This window comes from Erigeron canadensis, chromosome 4 (assembly GCF_010389155.1).
Source record: "Erigeron canadensis isolate Cc75 chromosome 4, C_canadensis_v1, whole genome shotgun sequence".
Classification (NCBI taxonomy): Eukaryota; Viridiplantae; Streptophyta; class Magnoliopsida; order Asterales; family Asteraceae; genus Erigeron; species Erigeron canadensis.
In genome coordinates, this window is record NC_057764.1 from 41,922,936 (window position 1) to 41,946,387 (window position 23,452).

At 35.1% G+C, this 23,452-nt stretch overlaps 3 protein-coding genes and 1 pseudogene across 11 annotated transcripts; 1 reads left to right on the forward strand and 3 right to left on the reverse strand.

Annotated features, from left to right (window-relative positions):
• Positions 1-1,216: 1,216 nt before the first annotated feature.
• On the reverse strand, positions 1,217-8,838 carry LOC122595588 (peptide deformylase 1A, chloroplastic/mitochondrial-like). 4 transcript variants are annotated; one of them, XM_043767979.1, is made up of 5 exons: positions 8,741-8,838; positions 3,010-3,451; positions 2,756-2,845; positions 2,607-2,674; positions 1,217-1,845 (listed from the first exon to the last, which is right to left on the reverse strand). In XM_043767979.1, the coding sequence occupies exons 2-5, from the start codon at positions 3,349-3,351 to the stop codon at positions 1,605-1,607; spliced, it is 741 nt and encodes a 246-aa protein (XP_043623914.1). In that variant the 5' UTR covers positions 3,352-3,451; positions 8,741-8,838; the 3' UTR covers positions 1,217-1,604. The 4 variants fall into 4 exon arrangements, with proteins under 4 accessions (XP_043623914.1, XP_043623911.1, XP_043623913.1 ...); XM_043767976.1 differs by lacking the exon at positions 8,741-8,838 and adding an exon at positions 4,283-5,034; XM_043767978.1 differs by lacking the exon at positions 8,741-8,838 and adding an exon at positions 3,715-3,756.
• On the reverse strand, positions 5,679-7,877 carry LOC122595587 (chitinase CLP-like). The gene has a single exon (XM_043767975.1). It carries the CDS (start codon positions 7,740-7,742, stop codon positions 6,456-6,458), a length of 1,287 nt encoding a protein of 428 aa, XP_043623910.1. The 5' UTR covers positions 7,743-7,877; the 3' UTR covers positions 5,679-6,455.
• A 2,752-nt stretch (positions 8,839-11,590) lies between the features above and the next one.
• On the reverse strand, positions 11,591-12,870 carry LOC122594915 (annotated as a pseudogene).
• Positions 12,871-17,201: 4,331 nt separating this feature from the next.
• Positions 17,202-23,047, forward strand: LOC122595087 (SNW/SKI-interacting protein A-like). 6 transcript variants are annotated; one of them, XM_043767388.1, is made up of 6 exons: positions 17,202-19,485; positions 19,892-20,041; positions 20,397-21,008; positions 21,230-21,481; positions 21,981-22,105; positions 22,805-23,047. In XM_043767388.1, the coding sequence occupies exon 1, from the start codon at positions 17,629-17,631 to the stop codon at positions 19,450-19,452; it is 1,824 nt and encodes a 607-aa protein (XP_043623323.1). In that variant the 5' UTR covers positions 17,202-17,628; the 3' UTR covers positions 19,453-19,485; positions 19,892-20,041; positions 20,397-21,008; positions 21,230-21,481; positions 21,981-22,105; positions 22,805-23,047. The 6 variants fall into 6 exon arrangements, with proteins under 6 accessions (XP_043623323.1, XP_043623326.1, XP_043623324.1 ...); XM_043767391.1 differs by having other exon boundaries at positions 20,397-20,478; XM_043767389.1 differs by lacking the exon at positions 19,892-20,041 and adding an exon at positions 21,111-21,153 and having other exon boundaries at positions 17,203-19,485.
• The last annotated feature ends 405 nt before the right edge of the window (positions 23,048-23,452 follow it).

Sequence of the window (23,452 nt, forward strand, 5' to 3'; positions counted from 1 at the left end):
ATTGTTTTCCTAAAACTATAAATTGTCGCGATCACTGCTATGTAAATATATAATTTTTAATCTTTATATATAATAAAATACAATTTTTCTAATTAATTATTAAGCAAATAAAATACTTGTTTGGAATATCTATTAATTATAAACAAAAGCATTCAGATTTTTTGGTTTCTAATTTAATATCTATTTAGATTTAGTTTTATCAACTGAAAAAACATATGTTTAAAACCTTTTATTCGGTGCATTACACCGACACATCCGACTTGATTTATAAACACGATATACAATAGATTTTTTTTTGGAGTGAAATGAAAAAGATAAAACCTTATAAAACCAAATTGAAAAATTAGTCCAATGATTAAAATTGTGTATGATTAAAATTGTGTATAATGTTTATGACCATAACATAATGTTATTATACGAAATAATAACTTTGTCACCTTTTAAAACCTATTATTGCACATGAAACCTTGGATTACATTCTTTTACAATGTTAAAGCCAATGGGGTTGGTGGCCAATTGGTAAGATTTTTAACCTTTGGAGAATTCATCCGGGTCTAAATTTTTAAGCAATTTAGATATATATCTGAGAAAAGTGAATATGTAGCTATCATATAAGCAATTTAGATATATATCTCTTCACATATTAAATTTTTAATATTTGTTGTATAATGAATAAATTATTAGCTCCTTATGTATTTTTATAAGGCGATTTCGGATAATATTTTTATAATTCTTGTTATAATATTTACTTTATCAACAAATGTATACAAACATAAAAAATACAAATGATCAGATCACGCAAATCAAGATTACAAAAGGAAACCAAACTTCAGTTAAACGATGAATACAAGAGCATCGGTTATAGGACTTTATATTATAGGAAGATACGATGTTGTTACTAGACCAAGATTAGGCTAGCTAACTACTGCAAGGTTATAACCTAGTCTTTTAATTCACCTTATGAATCGTGGATCAAGCTCTCTATACTACCGGCATGGATGTCACTGTGGATACTCTACTACTCTAGGGAACGTGAAGTGATTATTACTAATGCTCTTGTTATAGATTTGGATCTTAATATATACAAACGTGTAAGTAATTGTTTTGTGAAATATTATTTCTGGAATATAAGTGTGTGAACCCGACCGATGTAAAGATCACTCCCTTTGATTGCTTGGAATCTTTCCAACACACCGCAGTTGACATATAAAAAAGATTACCAAGAAACAATTAAGATTAAAAATTGCTACAGATTTGTTGAATAATAAGAACATCAGACCAAAAAGGTTTAGACAATCAGGTGGTTCATGTAGCCAAGATCGATTTTGGTATAAAACTGTTCAGGGATATTATTTTTTTTTTTTTAAATTCTATATCAATCGGTTGCATGAACATTCAATATGTCACTCGTAATGTCTGACATCAAGGGATCATACCTATGAATACTGATGATCCCATTTTGGAAGCTCTTTATTTTTCAACATCCAAGCTATGACACTATAATTTCCCGACTAAAAGATGATAAATCTTCTAAAGTATTCTTGGCAAAGCGACCATAACTGGTAGCCTAGTACTCATACTGAATAGACCTTGAAACCATAATGCTAGCAAACACCCTGCTTAGGACAGCTACTAGCAAGAGGTAAGTCCACGTTCTCAATGGTCCTGAATGTTTGTTTCACCATCTTGTCAACATACAGAGTTCCCTCTAGATGATCACATTCGTGTTGTAAAATACGAGCCTGCCACCCACTAGCATTCACCTTCATGGGCTTCCCATCTCGATCCAACCCCCTAACCTCTACCTCAAGAAACCTTTCAACCAATGCTCTGTATCCATCAACACTGCAAAAATATTACCATTAATCAACCTGCCACCCACAACTTGCAACATCTAGGGAGTGATGAGCGGTTTTGAAAGTGACTATAGCATGTTTAATAAAACAGGGGATCTCAATAATCAGTTTTCTTGCAAATTTAATTATTTCAATCCTAGAAACGGTTGACTGAAAGTCAGTAACTATTAGTTTAAAGAACAGACAGTCAAATTCAAATTAATTCAAAATATTACTAAATGGGGTTGAATCCACTATAGCATTAGTGTCATGAATCCATACAATCTGGCTTACATCATCCATAGTAGAGGTGCAAAATGAGTGGGTTTATAGTATAAGGTCGGGTTGACCCATAACATTTTTTATGCAATATTTTAATTATAATAATGTGTTATATATAATTACAAATACTATACATGTGAGAATAACAATACTAACTTGACATAATTTGAGAGGCTGTATGTACAAGTTACACTTTGGCTACTTCCGAGTTTTGACATGCTTTGTCCATCCCTTTTTGGACTTATGTTTTTAAGTTTAACGTTTGGCAAGTTAGAGGCAAAACAAAACCCAAATCAACTCACCCATCTGCAATTCTTTACGTTCTCAGGCCTAATTCTAAATTTCTTCTCTTACATGGAATCCATAGTCCATATACCACATTGTATACCAATTAATGTGAAAGCGTTGAATGCTAAATCAAATACGGGAATTTGAACACAAACTTTATTCATCCATTAAGGATTGATAAAACAGGGCAAGTAAACTCACCTTAAATAGCCTTCAAAAAACAATGCTGACTTGTTGCTCTTTTTTCTAAGTTTTGGGTTCAAAATAACCTACATTTCAAGAAACCGTTTACAAAACTTTCACATTGTAAGAACCGGGACTACACACTTCTTAAAGTTTTATTCACATACCATAAGATCAAAAGGATGCCTGTCATGTGCCTTGGACTCTTCTTTTGGTTCTTGTGCTATGTATTCTTTAGTATCCTCCACTACAATAATCTGCTCATTAAATAACTATTAGTGTCAGACAAAAATGTATATACAGAAACAAGAAACAATAGAGAAAACACAAGGAGTTAACGTCATCATGTCCAATTTTACGTGTTACCCGTTTAAAAATATTTATAGAAAAATAAATGAAAAAAAGAAAGAAAGAAACTGACTTTTAAAGGAATACCAATTTGGGGAGCAGCAAGGCCAACTCCGGGTCGTCTTTTCATAACTTGAATCATATCATCAATTATCTTCTGGATACGCTCCGACCCGATTTCTCCAACCATGACTTCTCGGGCGGGTTCATGAAGAACCGGGTCACCGACTTGCACAATAGATGGTAAACTGATAATCTTTTTTTTCTTTCCCAACCCATTAAACCAGCCTACTTGAGTAGAATAAGAAGATGATGAAGAAGAGAAAATTCTTGGTTTTAGAATGGGCTTAATCTGAGATGTATTGATTAGGGTTTGCCTCAAGTATTCGCCGACGAGCCGCCGTATCACCTCCATCACCACTGTGTTCGTTTACTTTGGGCCAAATAGAGTTTTTATTCAATTGGACTTGGCATGTGCAATATACTTCATAATAAGTTCATATCGTTCAAATGTCCTATAATTACAAGATGATATTCATACATGAAAATATGAAAAGATAAAATTAGAAAAGAAATTTAGAAAAAGATAATATTCTGATTTTAAAATGACTTTTAGACTAATTTATATGTTGATTAATTATTTCACTTCAAATAGAGTATCAGTCATCTTTCCAACATATTAACAAGTAAAAGTAATTGCTCAGTGCCGCTTTTCTTGGGTTTTGAGCCCAATACCTTGACGGTATATGGGGGAGGTTAAGATGTAGGCAGACCTTACCTCTACCTAAGTAGAGAGGCTGCTTCCAGTTTCCACATAAATGGTAGAAAAGACCCTCCAACCTTTGCATGGGATGAGGATCGAACCTATGACCTCTGTTTACCACTGATCCAACCATGCTGCTTCAACATATTAACAAGTGTTTTAACAAAATAAACCAACATTGAATTCATTTTATTTTAAACTGAATAAATTGAAACTTAATTTGTTTCACGTTACATTGTCATTGTCATTTATATTAATTTAAAATCACATTATGTTAATTAAAAAAATATTATACGAGTATTAAATTTATAAAACAATATATTTAATATAAAGAGTGAGAAACAAACATTATTAGAAAAATCTGGACTCACATTAGACTATCCACATCAGTGAACCAATTCAACCCAATCTCTTATTAAAAATTAATTTCTCTCTATTCCACCTATACAACCCAACCACACTCCAATTTTCACTCACATTCCCAATCCAACCCAAACTAATAATTTCTATAACAAACAAATATTTGATAACATTATTATATATTAAAATAAAAACAACTATTTAAAAGGTAAATGAGTGTTACCTCGTCTGAAAACTGGTTCACCGGAAAAATGAGTAGAACAAAAACTGGACTGACTGGGTCGCCGGAAAACTGGATCCCCGGAGTTCGCCGGAATTCCCCAAAACTGGTTTGCCGTATATCACTGGAAAAAACGTTCCCCGCAAAACTGGTTGGCCGGAAAACTTATTCGCCGGAAAAAAGTCGCCGCTAAAACCGCGCCTGAAAATGGACTCCGGGACGCCGAAAAACGTGGGTGGTGTAAAAAGGATTGTTGATAACGAGGATGAGGGGATAGATGGCCGGATTTTGTAAATAAAAAAAGTTATTATATGGAGAAGAAAGGAAATTATGGAGGAAGAGAGGGAGTGTTCTTACGGAGAAGGAGAAGGAAGAACAATAGGGAGAAGACGAGAGTGCGTCGTTTAAAACGATGTAACGCAGTGGGGGGCCCACTATTTGCGGCGACGTCGCCGCTAATAGTGGGGCCCATTGCACGTGATTCTGTGGCTTTGAATGTTGCAGTCTAACCTATGGGACCCACTATTTGCGGCGACGTCGCCGCTAATAGTGGGTGGTCGGGTTACGCGCTTTTGCCTGGTCGGGTTACGCGCTTCGATGATGAATTTGCCAAGAAGAAATTTTGTACTAAGATAGTTTATTTAGTTGACCAAGTTATTCCAAAGAAATTTATATTTACCAAATGCATCAAATTCACTCTATTATCTTAGAGCTATATATATATCTTGAACAAAGACCATGAAAGAACTCCACGTCATTTCAAAATCTCAGTACTATCTATATTGACACACAACTGATACATGGATGTCACACTTCTTTCATCACTTTGTTTTTTCTTAATTATTAACAAATTTTTATAGAACACAATATTACATTAATACAAAGAAAACCCATTCTCAAAATCAAAATCTCATAAGCATTATCTTAAATTTGAAAAAAAAAAAAAAAAAAAAAAAAACCCCAATAAAAATACAACAAAATATCAACACTCTGTGTAATAAAGTTCCAAAACTATATCAAAAATAAAAAGCATAAAATCAAACACCTCAGTGCCTAAGAACGTAAAATTAACTCAAAGTACATCTCTCTTTTTCAAAAACGTATAATCGGTAAGAATTGATTCTACGTTTAATTTGCATCCTACTTGTAATTCTTTAATTTGGTGCCTTGGTTGACCTTCAAAAGTTGTTGTCCCTATGAAGGAAACTTTGGTATATGTTTAAGATATTTGTGTGGTATGAAGGAAAGTTATCATACTGCATGGATTTAGTGTTTTTGGTTAGGATTAAAGTTTTTAAATTGATTTAATTATTTAAATTATATTTGCATTTATGCATTTTTAACATACATAAAGTGGCGAATTCAAAATCAACATCGACAGGGTATATGGTCTGGATCGTAGATGAAGAGATATCCATTCAATGTGAAGACCAATGTATATATGTGACCAAGATTTGAAAACTTTTAATAGTCTAATTGCTCACTTCATGTTTGACAATCAAATTTAGGCGCCAGACATTGGCTGCGGAGCCGATAATATGAAGCCAAGCAGACGGGGTTGACGTCCAACTAACCCTGCACACTGAATGGGCTCGTTAGTTTCCCCAAGTCAGAAGTGTAGACAGAATCACACAGATATTAGTAAGAGTTGTCACCGAGTTGATAGCTAGCTAGCTAGCTAGGTCCGTCTAGGTGGCTGAGACTTTTTTTTTTATAATGTTTTTTTGTGTAGCTTTTAATTTTGGGACTTTTTAGTGGTTTCTGTGATTGCGGCAATTTAAAAAACAATTACAACCAAACAGGGCTTTGTTATCTCGCACTAGATTTAGACCCGTCTGGAGCTGTTTTTAGTACCATGTAAAATGTATGCATATGGCAATTGCTTTTAAGACCAAACAACCTTATCTCACATGAAAAGCAGGGGCCCATAAAAACTCTTAAAATCCTAAAAAACAACATTGCCAAACATCCATATCCGTACATATAATAGAGAGAAAAAAAAAGGAAAATCAGGTTAAGGGTAGTTAAATCTTGCGTTTACATATATAGAAATCTCATTTACGAGTTAGTTATGACTACTTGACAAACACTGAACAGGAAATTGTTTAATTTGCAAGCCAACTATCTAGGAAATACACATGCATTTCTAGTTAAATGTGTGTCTTATCAAATAGCTTCAGGGGCTGTTGGTAAGCGTAAGGTTGAAGTTTGAGCAAGAATTCTGCTTGAGTAACAACGAAGAACTGAACCCAAGAGTGGAATTTTCCAAATCGAACAGCAGAAAGTTATCCTCAAACTGAAAGGTCCCAATCACAATTGAAGGTTCACTTGTAGCACCACCATCAACAAAAGCCAGACACGCCACGTCGTTTGTGATTTGCTTAATGGAGTTAGTCGTTGATATAGTCCACTTATTTCCATTCTGAAGGATGAAATCCATATTAGGAACTTTTAATCCAACTTGGGTACCATTGTAGGAGGTGTTGAAACAAAGGCCAAATGGTGCTATAGGCTTTGCAGGAGGTATTCGTTTTGTAACTCGTGAAAACCTCCTGATGATGCCGTTATAAATGTCACTTCTTAAAGTGGTGTAGGGGTCAATTGTACTAAGCTTGGTTAAGGTATCTGCGGGAATAATGATAGATCTCTTCTTAATAACAATGCTGACGACACCAAGAAAGTACCCAAAAGAATTTGGATGCTTTAGTAATGGAGTATAAGAAAGATAACTCCTCACGTCGACGTTTGATTGGGAAGGAAGATAATAAGGTCCGGATCCGAAGAAAAGAACCCCACGTGATGATGTTGAGCTAGGCAAACATAGAGATAATGACCTTTTAACGGCTTGAGCTAAGTATTCCGGATAGGCGTACCGGGAGTTGGAAAATGCGACAACACCTGTAACATCTGCAGGAAATGACCCAAATGATGAAGAAGGGACACATGCAGCATTCGTGGTAATATAGTCGTAGTTTAGCAGGGCTTGGCCACATGTCCCCGTAACAGGGTCAACCACATTGACCGGACACGAACAAAATCCCCAGCCAGGTAACGTAAAACTGTTGGAATCTGGAGGGCAAGAAGGATTCTGGTAAGAGTAACTAGTTCGCACATCCGTGCATTCATAGTCTTCACAAGAAACTGGAGACTCACAAAGCACGTCCTTGGGACAACTTCCGGGATATATGTTCCATTGCACGATGCAATCGTGCCATGTGAACGGAGCATCAATGTCTATAAGAAAGTTTTGAAAAGGTAATTGCATATCTACATAATCAGTAAAGATCTGAACACTATAGAGGGGTTTCGCAGCATCGGTATGTTTGATAACCGGAAAAATCATGAGAGTGTCAGGTGGTGCATATACAGCTTCATATTTAGGAGAGCTAAAGGCTAGAACAACAATAATGAGTAGCTTTAGAAGAAAAAGCATTTTGAATGTTAGTATGTTCTCAATTCTCATTCTTTGAGAGGATATCAATTATATATGGAGTAGCAAATCCAGGATAACAGGTAAGCTGGTTCCTTAACTTGGATGAAAGGATATAATGAAAAAGGTTAAATCAAGTTGATAACCCACTTTTTGAAGACGATAACAATTGATCAAGATTTAACAAAAGTACAGCTTAATTAATTATGTTACCATATGCTCATTTTAAAATATCAAAATGATAACCATCATAAGTCATGACCTAGCTACTGGACACAAGCTTGTAATGTAAGCTTTGAAACATGGCCAGAAGAAACAGTTAACTACATGAATGTACACTTGAATCGACACAGTGTCTCCCAAAGTTATGTCTAGTAGCAGAAAGTTAGTGTTAATTAAGCTACACTTGGCTTTAACTTTCAGTTAACATAAATAATCTTTAAATATATATACAGTAATTAAATGCTAGTCTATGAGATTATGGCAAATGGGTCAGAACAAGACCAAGTTCAGAATTCCATAACTTGTAAACTACGCGGAGTTACAGTCTTACAGATTTATTAGAAATGCACACATATGACTGTTCAGCCAGTTGTTGGGTTCAAATTCGGCCGGGGCTCCATTTTAAACTTTCACCACACTTAATCGAAGAATTTCAGTTTTTCCCCATTATTATTACTATCATTAATATTGAGTTTTAATTCACATATACCTAATAAAAAGCCAACTTCTAAACAGCGAAAAATAGCGTATAAGATCGTTAACTGTTTCATGCAATATCTAATGTGAATATTTTCACCTGACTAAACTTGGTCTGACACATTTATGTATTTGTAGTTAGCAAACATTATCATCTAGTGGTAGTTAGTTACAGAACAAGTATACATATTTACAAAAAGGCCAGGTTTAAGCACAATAGCAAAATTCTAGCCCTAGATTTCTTTAACAAAATTTATCAAACACCTTGTAAGCAATAATCAGATATTTAATAAATCTACATAAAAAAGAGGTTTCTTAGTTAAAATTGTTACCGGTAATGAAGCATCGAAAAAACAAGAGTTGTTGACGGATCGATTGACCGTCGATGGAGATGACTGTTGAAGGAAGAATCACCGGATATTTACTTCTACTTCCCTTGGAACGCGATTATTATTGGTATCAACTATCAAGGTAAAAGTAAGTAAGTACTGTTCCGACTTCCGGAGCCCCAATACCTCGATGGTATATTGGGGAGTTACCCCAATACCTCGATGGTGTATGGGGGAGTTACCCCTACTTAAGTAGAGAGGCTGCTTCCAGTATCTACTTAAATAGTAGAAAAGGCCCTTCAACCTTTGCATGGAATGAGGATCGAACCTATGACCTCTATTTCCAAAGGCAAGGGTGTTTACCACTGATCCAACCATGTTGCTTATCAACTATCAAGGTATACTACACAATTATTTATTTTAATGTCTTAGCTTTTAAATTTTTTAAAAACATTGCTAAGTTTGGTAAAGTATACTACACAATTTAATAATAATAATTTATATGAAATGAAGTTATTATTATAAAAAAAATAAAATAAATCATAATAATAATAATAACAATAATAATAATAATAATAAAAATGATAATAAAGTCTTTTTTAAATTGGAAAAAATTTAGGCATTATAGTAAAGTAATTTGGATCTTACTATTCTTGTTTTTAAATATTTCATAAATTATATGGAGGCCACCATCATCTTTAGCTTAATATACTAATTGAAGTTTATTCTTTGATTTATATAAGAATTTAAATGTTTGAACTATCAACTATCACATATTATACAAGTATTATTGTAGTAATACTCAACTCTTATGTGTTTACATTGCAAAGTCCAAATTATTATACGAGTATCAAACTTTCTTGAAATTTATGAACCAAACTATTATATGAGTCGTAAAAACCTTCGGCCAATAAAAAATGTTTATCTTGTAATTTAAATAAAAAGTTGCGGCTCATAAAAACTCTCTCCTCACAAACGGATTGGGGTCATCTAAGTTAGATATCAACAAGTAAAATTGAGAATCTTGACCATTGAATTAAGAGCTAATTGTTTAGAAAGTACGTTAACTTATACAGTTATACTAAATAGCTTTAATGGGTCCAATAAAAAAAGACATATTTTGTGAGACTAAACTTGGGAAAAGCATAGGTTACCTTCAAACCGGTTAAAGCTGACGTGGATCCAGTTTTTTATTATTTTAAACACACCAGCTCTGATGTGGCAACCATGTGTACATTATTGATTTCTTTTAGTATTAAACAATAATAATAATATTAATAATACTCCTCGGGCCAAATCAATCACACCCCTTTCATCTTTACAATTATCGTCAAATTCCATTTTGAAGTTGAAACATCTCAGCCCTGAAAATTAAGACCATAGAAAACTAAGTCATGATAGTTAATCGTTACATACACACCCATATGTTTTGTCTTCCATCTCCAACATCATCAAACATGACATTAGTAACAACCCCCACAGTAGCTACTTACCCTAGCCAGTAAGCCACCATAAGAGAGTTATGTCGGCGGACCTATAGGTGGTGTGGCTAAATCATGATTGTGGCAGCGATCTGGAGTTATCGTTGACAACTTTACGGTTAGATCTGTCGCGGGTGGAAAAACGGTTGAGATGGGATCAGGGATGGAGCTAGTAGGGGGACTAGGGGGTACTCAGCCCTTGCAAACCATTCATGCTTTTTATTACAAGGCTAGCTCATAACCAACTAATACTAATGACTTTTTAAAACAAGCCACCCCCAATCTATAAATATTTGATTTCTAGCCATGATAGTTCAAGTAAAACCTTTATAGTTGGTCCATAAAAGAAAATCATCGTAATAAAATTCAATTTTACTAAAGTTTTATTAAATGGTTATTTCTTTCACATTATGTTGTACACAACAATCGGAAAAGAAATGCGGGTGAACCCCCTCAACGTCAAATCCTGGCTCTACCTCTGGATGGGATTCCAATTAGGGAAGTTATTTTGGCTAATCCCAATTTAATTCTAAAAGCAAGTTACAATAGTTATGAATAATTTTATAAATATATAATACATATATGCATATATATATATAGTATATTTGTATATATATTGTGATTTTGTTTTCGTTTAGTTTTCATCATGATACTCGATGAATTTTATACTGTGGTGTTTTGGTAATCTTTGTTTGTATATGTAATTGGAAAATGAGAATTTTCTAAATAATTTGATGATGATTATGGGATTATTGTACCTTTCATGGAAGATTTTCATAAAAATGATCGGGCTTTTCGATGAAGAGTTTATGGGTTGCGGTGGCTGTTGGTGAAGATAGCTAGTGACATGGCAATAGATAAGTATAGTAGTCATTACACGTCATTAATAATTTTTATTTAAATAATTCAAAATTAAATTTAAAATTAAAAGTGACTGGTAACCCGTGGAAAAGGTAACCTACACCCAGAAAAAACAGACTTGTTTTTTGATTGGACCCAATAAAGCTATTAGGTATAAGTTGGAGTACTTTTCAAACAATTAGTCTTTGAATTAAAATTAAAGGTTTAAAAATAATTTCTGAATCTTGACCATTGATTTTAATCCAATGGTTATGATCACTTTAACTTTAAACCAACTTTAGAGGATCTCATCCTTCACAAAATATCTATATCTCTACATCAAATATATAATAGCGAGAAAAAATATATGAAAAGGGTTGTTAACTTCTTGCATTTTTGTATAAGAATATCATTATTTACCAGTTTGCATACTCAGCAAACATTCGACAAGAATTTGATTATTTGTAAAAACAAACTAATTTAGGGACACATCCATTTCTAGTTAAATATGTCTTTTTTTGAATAGGTTAATTTAGGGGCTGTTGGTAAGCGTAAAGTTGAAGTTTGAGCAAGAAGTATGCCTGAGTAACAACGAAGAACTGAACCAAAAGTGGAATTCTCCAAATCAAACAGCATAAAGTTATCCTCAAACTGAAAGGTCCCAATCACAATTGCTGGTTCACTTGTTGCACCCCCATCAACAAACGCCAGACAAGACACTTCCTTTTTTATTTGCTTGACGGAGTTAGTCGTTGATATAGTCCACTTGTTTCCATTCTGAAGGATGAAATCTATATTAGGAACTTTTAATCCAACTTGGGTACCATTGTAGTAGGTGTTGAAACAAAGGTCAAATGGTGCTATAGGCTTTGCAGGAGGTATTCGTTTTGTGACTCGTGAAAACCTCCTAATGATGCTGTTATAAATGTCACTTCTTAAAGTGGTGTAGGGGTCAATCGTACTAAGTTTGGTAAAGGTATCTGCCGAAATAATGATAGATCTTTTTTTAATAACAATTTGGATGCTTTAGTAAGGGAGTATATGAAAGATAACTCCTTATGTCGACGTTTGATTGGGGAAGAAAATAATAAGGAATGGTTCCATAGAATAGAACCTCACGAGATGATGTGGAGCTAGGTAAACATAAAGATACCGACCTTTTAAGGGGTTCATATAAGTAAACCGGAAGGGCATACTGGGAGGTAGAAAACGCCATAACACCTGTAACATTTGCAGGAAATGATCCAAATGATGAAGAAGGGACACATGCAGCATTCGGGGAAGCATGATCTCCAAATGTACGATCAAATATATTCCTTCCATTGCTAGTATTCACCAAAAAATAGAAATCGTAGTTTAGCAGGGCTTGGCCACATGTCCTGGTAACTTGGTCAACCACATTGACCGGACATGTACAATATCCCCAATCAGGTAACGTAGAACTGTTGGTTTCTGGAGGGCAAGAAGGATTGTAGTAAGAGTAAGTAGTTCTAACTTTTGTGCATCGAGATTCTTCACAAGAAACAAGATCGGTGCAAATGGTGTCGGTGGGGCAGTTGCCTGGATGTATGTTCCATTGCACGATGCAACATACCAAATGATAGGAGCGTCAGTATCTATAAGGAAGTTTCTATTCATGTAATACTCATTCACATGTGTTGTCATGATCTGAACACTATAGAGGGGCTTAGCAGCATCTGTATGTTTGGTAACCGGAACAACTATGGAAGAGTAAGGAGTTACATATTTAGCTTCATATTCAGGAGTGATAAAGGCTAGACCAATAATGAGTAACTTTAGAAGAAAAAGCATTTTGAATGTTAGTATATGTAACACCCCAAGTTTTTCTAAAGATAAATAAATTAACCCTTTTTGTAGTTTTGACATTAAAATAAGTTCCTAATATTATATTTTTGAATCGAGGGTTAATTTAGTTGGAACTTTAACGGATAGTGGGTAAAATACTCACAAAAGTTAGTCAAGGGCGTGGCACTCATAGGAAGTGCCAGCCATTTCCTTTTTACACTTCTCACATTTTCACTCTTGTTCATCATCATTCCTCCATGCAACTTCATCTCAATTCTTCCAAAATCAAAGACTAATTCTTTCAATCCAAGAATAAAAATCATAATAATAATCATCACCGTCAAATAATCTCCATTCAAGAATTGAAAAGCTAGGGCTTGCGGTTTTTGTGGTGGTGGCCGAAATTGCTAGAGAAAAGAAAGGAAGAAGAATTTTCCAACTTAAGTCTAAGCATTAACCTATTGTTTGTTGAGGTATTGAATTCCCCTACTTTAGTTTTTATCTTTCTTTTTGAATTTAGGGTTCATGGATGAACCAAATTGGGGGTTTTTGCTAGAAAATGAATTATGGTTAATTTCTCCCAATTCCTTAGTTAACCTAGTTGTCATTGAGTTATATGATGTGTTTGATTATGAAATTGATAAGTTCAGAGTAATAATTTGAGTTTGTAAGAAAAGATAAAATTTTGCTAGTTATTATGATGTGGTTGAAAAAGGTAAGATGAACTACCCAATATAGTTGTTAAAGGTGAAAAAAACTCAATGACAAATGGGTTGGGTTTTGGGTTTGGAAAAGGCTAGTGAGTGAGAATTTGGTAATTTTGAGCAACTAGATGAAATGGCCACATGTTGGTGGTAAAATGAGATTTTTAGCAAAATGATAGATAATTGAGATTGATGAGTTAGAAAGATTGAGCTTTGTTAAGTGAAACTTGATTTTAAGCCAACTCAAGGAAATTGAGTTTGGGTGAATAGGAATGCTAGTGAATCGTTAGTTTGGCTAAGTGAGTTAGCCAAGATTGTGAATAAAGTCTTATGTGCATATTGTATTGAATTGATTGGTTGAAAGCTTTGCACTTTTTGTTGCATTGTTGATTGTTGATAGTCGCGGAGGAGGTGAGTACTCTTGCATACCTTTATGTATACGTTGGGTCAATCGACCACATCATGTTGAAGCCTTTTGTCCATGTGTGGTGTTGACCACATCATGTTGAAGTTTATTTATCCATGTGTGGTGATTGATTCGGCGTAGGCCCATATGGGGCATAGTGTTTATGAGGCCTAAGAACCTCCGGGGCCTAAGAATCCCGATAGTTAATCATGTTGATGATTGTTTAGCGTATGTGGATCCATGTATGTTTTGTTAGCGCAAAAGTGAGTATGCAAGTGATGATATGATGGTATCATTGGCTACATGCGATAGTCTTTTGTGTTTTTGCCCTCCTTCGTATATATATTTGTATGCAAGTTTATTCACTAAGCATTCGCTTACTTTTTAGTTGTTTACCATTTTTATAGGTAGTTCCGGAAGAAGGAACTAGTTGTTGATTTAAAGCGTGAAGTATTAGAAGTAAAGATTTTGCAAGACTTGGAGGTATTTAGGTCATTCATGGATGAATGACAATCTTGTGGTTTAGAGGCTTAGTCATCCCTCTCCTTATGGCTCTTGGTACATTTTGTTTTGATGGTCATTCTATTGTCAAATTTCTGTAAATGGTCAAGTGTGGTTTCATGAATTTGCAAAACTTGTATTTTGACTTAAAAAGCGTCAAAATGGGTAAGATGACCCATTTACTTGTATAAGCTTGGTTTGTATAAATGGATGGTATGGAGACTTTTGAAAATGTTGTGTTAGTTGATTTATGTCAAAACTAAGTTGCTAATCAGTCGTTGGAAGCTCGGTTTTGAAAAAAAGGGTCGAAAGTTGTTCAAAGTGTCAAAAGTACGAAACTTGAAGAGGACGACCTTTGTGCAGAGGACGGCTCTTGTGGACGGCCTCTGCAGGACACAAGAGCCGTGCTCCTCTGTAATTTTTACACTTTTTTTTATCAAGGCTTCGTTTGACCTTTCTGGGACCTGAAACTCATACAATAGACTTATATTAACATTCTAAGAAGGTTCAATTTGTCATTTTTCAAATTTGAGAACTTTGATTTTTGGCGAAAATTGGCTTAAATTTTTCAAGTATAAAATTGTTTAGGTTGTTTAACATGAGTTTTCAAATGATTGTATGCCTTTCGAGTTAATATGGTTTGGGGCGTTTCAGTATATTCTCATCTGTCATTTTTGAAAGGACATCAAGCAGGTACATATACAATGAAGAATCGAGGACTACAAGTTAGGTGGTCACTTTACTTTACATGGTCATATGGATCATGTTGGGTCCATTGGGTCATTAACATGGTAGATCAAACCTATAACTGATATTGATATTAAAGTTTATATAATTATTGCACATAAGCAAGTATTATAAAAGAGTAATCCCATCCTCGGTCATCTAACTAAGTTGATTAACGATGAAACAAATTTACCCTTTAGGCTGCCGCTGTTTATATAGATATTGTAGCCCTTTTGTCTTGCGTCTTTTCTTTAGGTTTTTTTTCTCTCACCTATTTGTAAAGAAAAGATCAGGCGTGCTATATTTGACAAATATTTATGTTCAAATAACCAATAACCATAGCAAATGGTAACAAAAACTTAGGAAGTAGATCTGTACATGGTGAATATTATACCCACAGTCAATTGCGCGCATTCTAATTCAATTCCTGTAAGTTGTTGCAGATTTAACACAAGTAAGAAACAAGATGCCCGAAAGTCATTTATAACGTAGTGGTCCAAAAGGACACTCTGGATTATCTTGAATTACAGATATAGAACAATTTATATACAAATACAGGCTGAACAATATGTGAAGAAACATTCTTAATGTCCTTGAGGTGGATCACTAATGGTGGTAAAAAGTAACCTAACCCTCCGTCTCTAGTGAAATTTAACAACTAAATAGAAGTTCACTTATTCAAACCCGTTTAAAATTTCCATTTAAAACAAATTTCATTTTTTCCTAGTCTTGTGTAAGAACTTTGGTCAAATTGGTCATATACCGGAAGCAAAAATCATCCGTTGTTCCCCAGAAGGGTTGGCCAAGCTGGTTAATAGATGTAAACTAAAGCATTAACGGGAAGAATCAATTGAATACACATTTTTTGAAGTCTATCAACATTTTAATCTAATGACAGCTTAATTATGCTACCATATGTTCATTTTAAAATATTTAAGACTCAGCTCGTATCAAAATCACAACCATCAAAAGTCATCGACCGACCACTTGACACAATCTTGCAATGTAAGCTTTGCAACATGGCCATAAGAACCGTTTTTTTTTGAAAGGTGAATTTCGCTTGAGAACTTTGTGTCGCGATTCGACAGCGGGAGGTCTAACATACGTTGTCTTAACCGGGTCCCGTTAGAGAGCTCCTTCGAAGTAGAAATGCCTATTTCAAATACCCGATGGTGGGAAAACCCCCTACTAACTCGCCCGAAGGCACGATGATCAATAGGGGTAAACCCTGCCTCCTCAGACTTGAACCTGGGTATACCCAAGCCAAGCCTTCATAGAATGACTTCCTATCTACTTCCCAAGTCTTGAACCCAATACCTCTTGCTTGTTAGGCAAGTGCTCAACCACCTGAGCTAACTAGGAAGTACCCATAAGAACCGGTTGACTACTTGAATCTACGCTTAAATCGCCAGAGTGTCTCCCAAAGGTCATAACTAGTACAACTAAAGTATATGTTAGATGAAGTTAGACATAGCTTTAACTTTTAGTTAACAGTTATCTTTAAACTTTTAGCTTTAACACCTCAATGAGAGATAAGAAATTAGTAGGCACAATGGTGCATATAGTTGAATAACTAATCAAACTCAACTAGTCATGAGATCATGACAAATGGGTCAGACTCAGAACAGTTTTACATAACTTATGAGAAATAATGCACTGTACATATAGCTCATGATAATTTTAACCTTTTGACAAATAGCTTAGGATTGTTCAGCAAGTTGTTGGGTTCAAAATTTTCATTCGGGCTCCACTTTTGATCTTTCACCACATTTAATCGAAGAATTCAGTTTTATTTTTATTATTTTAATTTTGTTAAATGGAGCTTTGTCTTGTTTCATTGCAATTATTTTTGTTCTTCAAAATTCACATATACCTAGGAACCCAACTCCTAAACATTGAAAATGACTTAATAAAAAAAAATAAATCAATGGGGGATATATATAAAAGTTTTTGTACCATTTTTGATAGGATTAATCAATTTCCTTTTTTAAATAAAATGAAACACCGACTCTAGCGAGCAGCAATTACATATCGGGTCCATAAATACAAGGGGTGCAGCCAAAAGATAAAATCCGAACCCAATGAAACCCTAAAATTTTCGAAATCAACCACGATCCCCAATTTCAGATATTATTATACCTATAATAATAATAATCGTCTCAAGTATTTACAACTATCCTTAATCTATTTTATGTTTCGATATATCTAGGTTTTATATATAAATTTTTGCCCTAATTTGTTCTATGCTCTGCGGTTCAATCAGTAATTCGATATAAAGTTAATCTAATATTTAGGTTTTCTGATTAAATAGGGAATCACGAATTTGAAAGTTTTATCGATCTAATTGATTTTGTTTCACGTTTGTATAAACATATACTTTTTACGTATACGGAATTGAAGTTATATCGATCTAATTGAAATTTTAGGATGGCTGCTTTGAAGGAGATATTGCCACCTGCGAAATCGTCCGCGACTACTTTCTACGATCATTCGAGTGATCCATGGTTTAAGCAGAGATACAGTGCACCGAAGGAGGAGGAAGAAGCTGCTGCGGTTGTGAAAAGTAGCAAGTCTCCGTTGTATAACACTGCAGAACGGTTGAAATACCGGCCGTCGAAAGCAGAACATTACGGTGACGGTGGGGCGTTTCCCGAGATTCATTATGCGCAGTATCCTCTTGATATGGGTAGGAAGAAGGACACGTCTGGGCCGAAGACGTTGCCTGTTACTGTTGACAGTCATGGGAATTTAACGTTTGATGCTATTGTGAAACAAAACGAGAATGCTAAGAAGATTGTTTATTCGCAGCGTAGGGATTTGGTTCCGAAGGTTTTGAAAGATGAGGAAGAAGAGGATGATGAGAAGCAGAAGGAGATTGAGGATACCACACAGCAGACGAAAGCGGCTCTTGAGAAGATTGTGAATGTGAGGTTGAGTGCTGCGCAGCCGAAGAATGTGCAGACCCAGTCTCAGGATTCCAAGTTTATCAAGTATAAGCCTTCACAGCAGTCGGCTGCCTTTAATTCAGGTGCAAACGAGAGGATTATTAGGATGGTGGAGATGCCTGTTGACCCGTTAGAGCCACCAAAGTTTAAGCATAAGCGTGTTCCTAAAGCTAATGGCTCACCTCCTGTTCCGGTTATGCACTCGCCTCCACGACCTGTGACTGTCAAAGACCAACAAGATTGGAAGATCCCTCCTTGCATTTCTAACTGGAAGAATCCAAAAGGGTACACGATTCCTCTTGATAAACGTCTGGCAGCCGATGGTAGAGGACTTCAGGAAGTGCAGATTAATGATAATTTTGCAAAGCTTTCTGAATCGTTGTATTTAGCAGAGCAAAAAGCCCGAGAAGCCGTTGCTATGAGGTCCAAAGTTCAAAAGGAAATGATGATGAAAGAAAAGGAAAAGAAAGAGCTAGAATTGAGGGCCTTGGCTCAAAAGGCAAGATTTGAAAGAACGGGTGCCGGGGCGCCTATTGGTAATGGTTCCTTCGTACCATCTGACAAGGATATGATGGATACCGATGAGCCTGTTGAACGTGAACAGGAACCCAGGCGTGTGAGGGATAGGGACCAACCTAGAGAATCTAAAGAGGAGAGAGAGGAGCGGAATAAGAGAGAGAAGATACGTGAAGAGAGACGTAGAGAGAGAGAAAGAGAGAGAAGGTTGGAGGCTAAAGATGCAGCCATGGGGAAGAAGAGTAAGCTCACAAGAGACCGTGACCGTGATGTTAGTGAAAAGGTTGCACTCGGGATGGCATCTGCTGGTGCATCACATGGAGGTGAAGTGCAGTATGATCAACGTTTATTCAATCAAGACAAGGGAATGGACTCGGGCTTTGGAACTGATGATCAATACAACGTATATACTAACGGGTTGTTCACTGCACAACCGACTTTATCTACTTTATATAGGCCAAAGAAAGATGCCGATGATGAGATGTATGGTGGGGCTGATGAGCAGCTCGAGAAGATCAGAAAAACTGACCGGTTTAAACCTGACAAGGGGTTCAGCGGTGCCGGTGAGAAGAGTGGATTGAGAAGTGGACCAGTTGAGTTTGAGAAGGACGCGGGTGAAGAAGCTGATCCGTTTGGTTTGGACCAGTTTATTACAGAGGTTAAGGGAGGGAAGAAACCACTGGATAAAGTTGGAAGTGGAGGCACTATGAGAGCAAGTGGCGGGTCATCTACACGAGAAGGGTATGAAGGGTCCGGCAGGAGCCGTATTGGGTTCCAAAAGGGACGCTAGATTGTGTAGATCTGTCGCTGCCCTCAGTATCAGGTGAGGTGACCGCATTACATTCTTTTTACTTTTGAGTAAATTTGGATGGGTGTTTTTGGTGCTGTTTTACTCCACTATGGATACTCTGTGCTATTGGTACATGCATTACCTTGTTTTTCAAGGAAAAAATATAGTGAACTCATAAATCGATGTTTGGTTTGCATTACGGTGGGTGTTTTTAATTTTTCAGAAATTTCGGACATCAAATGTAGTTTAACTCAGAAGTCGAACCTGAATGTAATATCATTTGTTTGTTGAACCTTTGTTTGATTTGGTTAGCCGTTGATCTTTCACAAGAGAAACGGAAGCTATTGTATCTTTATTTGGTTCCATTACGAATTAATCTCTTTATCAATTTGCTATTTGAATAGTCCATTTAATTCATTTCATGTTTTTAATGATGTAGAGTTTGCTGTATAAGATGGTGGTTACAGTGAAATTTCATGGTGTATTATCAAGTACCCCGTCTGATGGAATTGGGAATTGTCCAGCTGAATTGTGTATCCTTAGTACCCACCCAATATACAATGAGAATGGAACAAAATAATGATACAGGGTAATGAAAACATTAAAACACCAACCATTGAGCTATTTAGACCACCAATAACCTAGGTTTGTTTTTTTATCTTCTAAGTTGATGAATGCAAAGGGTTATACACTTTTCAACAATTTTCTGGTAAGAATACAATGCAACTAAAATACTACATGTACTGCATTTGACCTTTTACTGAAAAAAATGCTATGAATAAATTGCAGCTGAAACATTACTTTTATGGTATGCAACTACTTATGACATAACAATGAACTTCTTACAATTATAACTTGTATTAATTTTTGTTCTATGAATTATAACTTATATTAATTTTTGTTCTATGAATATATTTGTAAATCTGATCTTTTTAATTTTTCAGGTTTGGCTATTGAAACATATTGTTATTGCTCGGTTGATGTTAATTGCGGGGATTGTCATACACCAACAACGCTTAAACAATTGTATGATCATGTTTCAATTTGACATCTGAATCACACCAAATGGCAAGCTTTGCTATGCTTCAGATCATTACATGTTCATTTATTATATGCACTATAACACATATGACATATATGTAGTAGCTGATAACAAGTCTGCTACACATGTTAGGAGTTTAAATTTAAATTTTTATATTTGAACGGATTTATAATAAAGAAATAGTGAAGCATTTTTTAACAAGAGTACAAGGCCTTTGCAAATGTGAAATAAAGCATTAAACATGCCATTTCTAAACAAATCAATTTTATATTATTTTAATTTTGAAGGTTATTTTGGCAAATTCTTGGTTTTTTGCTCTTATGATTTTGGGTATTGCAAAATTTTATGGAGGCGGTATTTTAAATCAATCCACTTTTTCTAATTTCTGAATTATAAGAGTTGTTTCTGACAGGCATCAAGTGATTATCTAGCTATAATGACGGTTTGTGTAATTGAGGGAACTTAGTGAGCCTATTTTAAGAACTTTCATGTCACTTGGCATGTTTAGATCAGAGTAAGATTTAAAATTTAAGATTTTAGATATTCTTTTGTTCCCTGTTATTACTGAGGCTATTGTGTATATTTTTTTTAACTGGTAGTTATATTCCAAATGCAGATGGGACTTATGTTTGTATACTGAGAGTGGTTGCACCTTAATGGTCATACAGACATTGTACACATCTGCCGTGATATGTATTCATATTTACTGAATGTTTGTTGACCCATTGGTTTCAGGGGAATGCGTCAAAGACATTTACTCTCGCGACAATATTAGAAGTGGATAGGTTATCACCTTCATGATTTCAGAATCACCAATGGAAGGATACACACTAAATGTGCCAAGATGGATGGTTTGGGCAACAACAAAGGTGTTGGATATTGAGTTTAGACATGCCCAATTGGAGTACCAACTGATGTAGTTAAAGAATTCGTGTTACATTTAAGGGTTTCATCAATGGGAAACTTCATTGATCAATACATAAATCGGTATGTTCAAGAATTAAAATTTATCTAAATTTTATAACGATTGAAAACCTACTCATTTCCCCTGTGTCGGTGAATGTCCTGACATATGTGATTAGCTTGATGCCTCTGATTGTTCATTCTGAAAGGCATAAGTGATTATCTTGATATTGCTTTCATTTTTTGAATAGCAAATTCTTGAGAAACTACATTCATTTATATGGTATAATTTCTTCCTTAATGCTTGTAACTTAACTTCTATATCTTGGTTAATTTGGCTTCTATATATATATTGTTTTGGGTTGGTCATTATGACTCATGAGGCCTATGGCGACATAAATTTGGATGCATTGCATAAACCACGTAATTTTATGTTGTAGTTTTTTGCTTCAGCACTGTTTAAAACATGTCATTACATATCAGGCTGACTTGCATGGTTCTATAGAAACGTCTTTGAAACTTTTACCTTTCCAGAAATCTACTTCTCCACGTCTAATTGTTTAAGTTACACTTTTTTTACCAGAATTTTTCATAGCTACGTAAAGTTTGGCGGCAACCATTGTACATATGATGTTGCACTGATGCTCATAGGCCATGGGAGATGGACGAGATCAAAGCTGGTCCTGGTATACGTGTTCCCTCAATGAGGTGAGATCTGCAACCGTTTCATTCATGTTTATTTTACATTGTAGTTCACCTTTCAAGATGTATAGATTATTAGATGACCCTGATTTAGTAACTATGTTATCTAGAAGCTATCTTGATTTGGAATCTTAGGAGTAATATCGAAGCCTTGGTGGTGGCAATATGGGGAGGGCAGGTTGGATAACGGGTAATCTTTTAGTACAGGGTAAAAAAGAATCGATTCGGGGTGAGCGTCCCCAACGTGCTATATTTGTCTAAATACTTCTTAATATTATTTATCAATAGCTCCGAGGTTATTGGAAGTCTTACATACCCTTTGCCCCTTTGACCACTCTACTTTTAAGCTAATATCTTTTATATGACCCACTTGACCCGTTACTCTATTCGAGACCACATATAACCCGAGTTGACCACTTCATAATCAAATTGGTCGAAGTGTCATCTATGAACATTGCAGAGTGTAGACTTCTTTTGTTCCGGTTCCTCTATGCTTTGATATATATACTTAAACTCTAAATAGTTGACATATAGAGAAGATTAATGGCCAGAATGATAGTTGTACCAAAAAATCATGTACATGCAACATGAAAATCCTCAGTAATGGAAGCCTCATCTTCATTGATAATCGTAATAATGCATATTAGCTTTGTTCAACTCTTCTAAAAATATGTATTTTTTGGTTTCTGGATTTATTTTGTACAGGCGTTTGGGATGTAAGGAGGAAATCCTAGGAAGATAGGACGTGATAATGAACAAGAAACTGTAAACTCATTGATACTGAAGCCCCTTATTGTCAATGACAACAACAATGTCAAAATAAAGTATGATCAAATATAGCAAGGCTGGTGAATTTCCACTATTGATGTATCTGGATATTGAAAACTATGTGTACACTAGATATTGAAAACTTTATACCATTTATTATTGTCATCATTTTCACTTTTATTAATGCCCTTAAGAATCAAGATGTTTTGGATTTTTATATTTCAATAATCTGCACTTGCTAAGTTACATCAAGTGATCAAGATGATATGTTTAGTATTGTTTGCTTTTTATATTTGTATGTATGTAGATTTGTAGTTCATTGGTTTATATATGTATGTATGGATATTTGTACACGCAACAAAAATTTACTGTTACATTTAACCTCTTGCATTTCGAAGGTACCGCTGCAACGCGCTGGAACCCATCTAGTTTTTTATTAAAGCAAATCTTACTTTACGTTTACTCTATTTTACAAACCATATAATAAACCATTTGTCGGGATATAAATCCTAGTGTTCTTTTCAAGAGACCAAAGCTTCTATACCACCCCACTAAAGTGGAGAGCTGGAACTTCTTACGTTCATA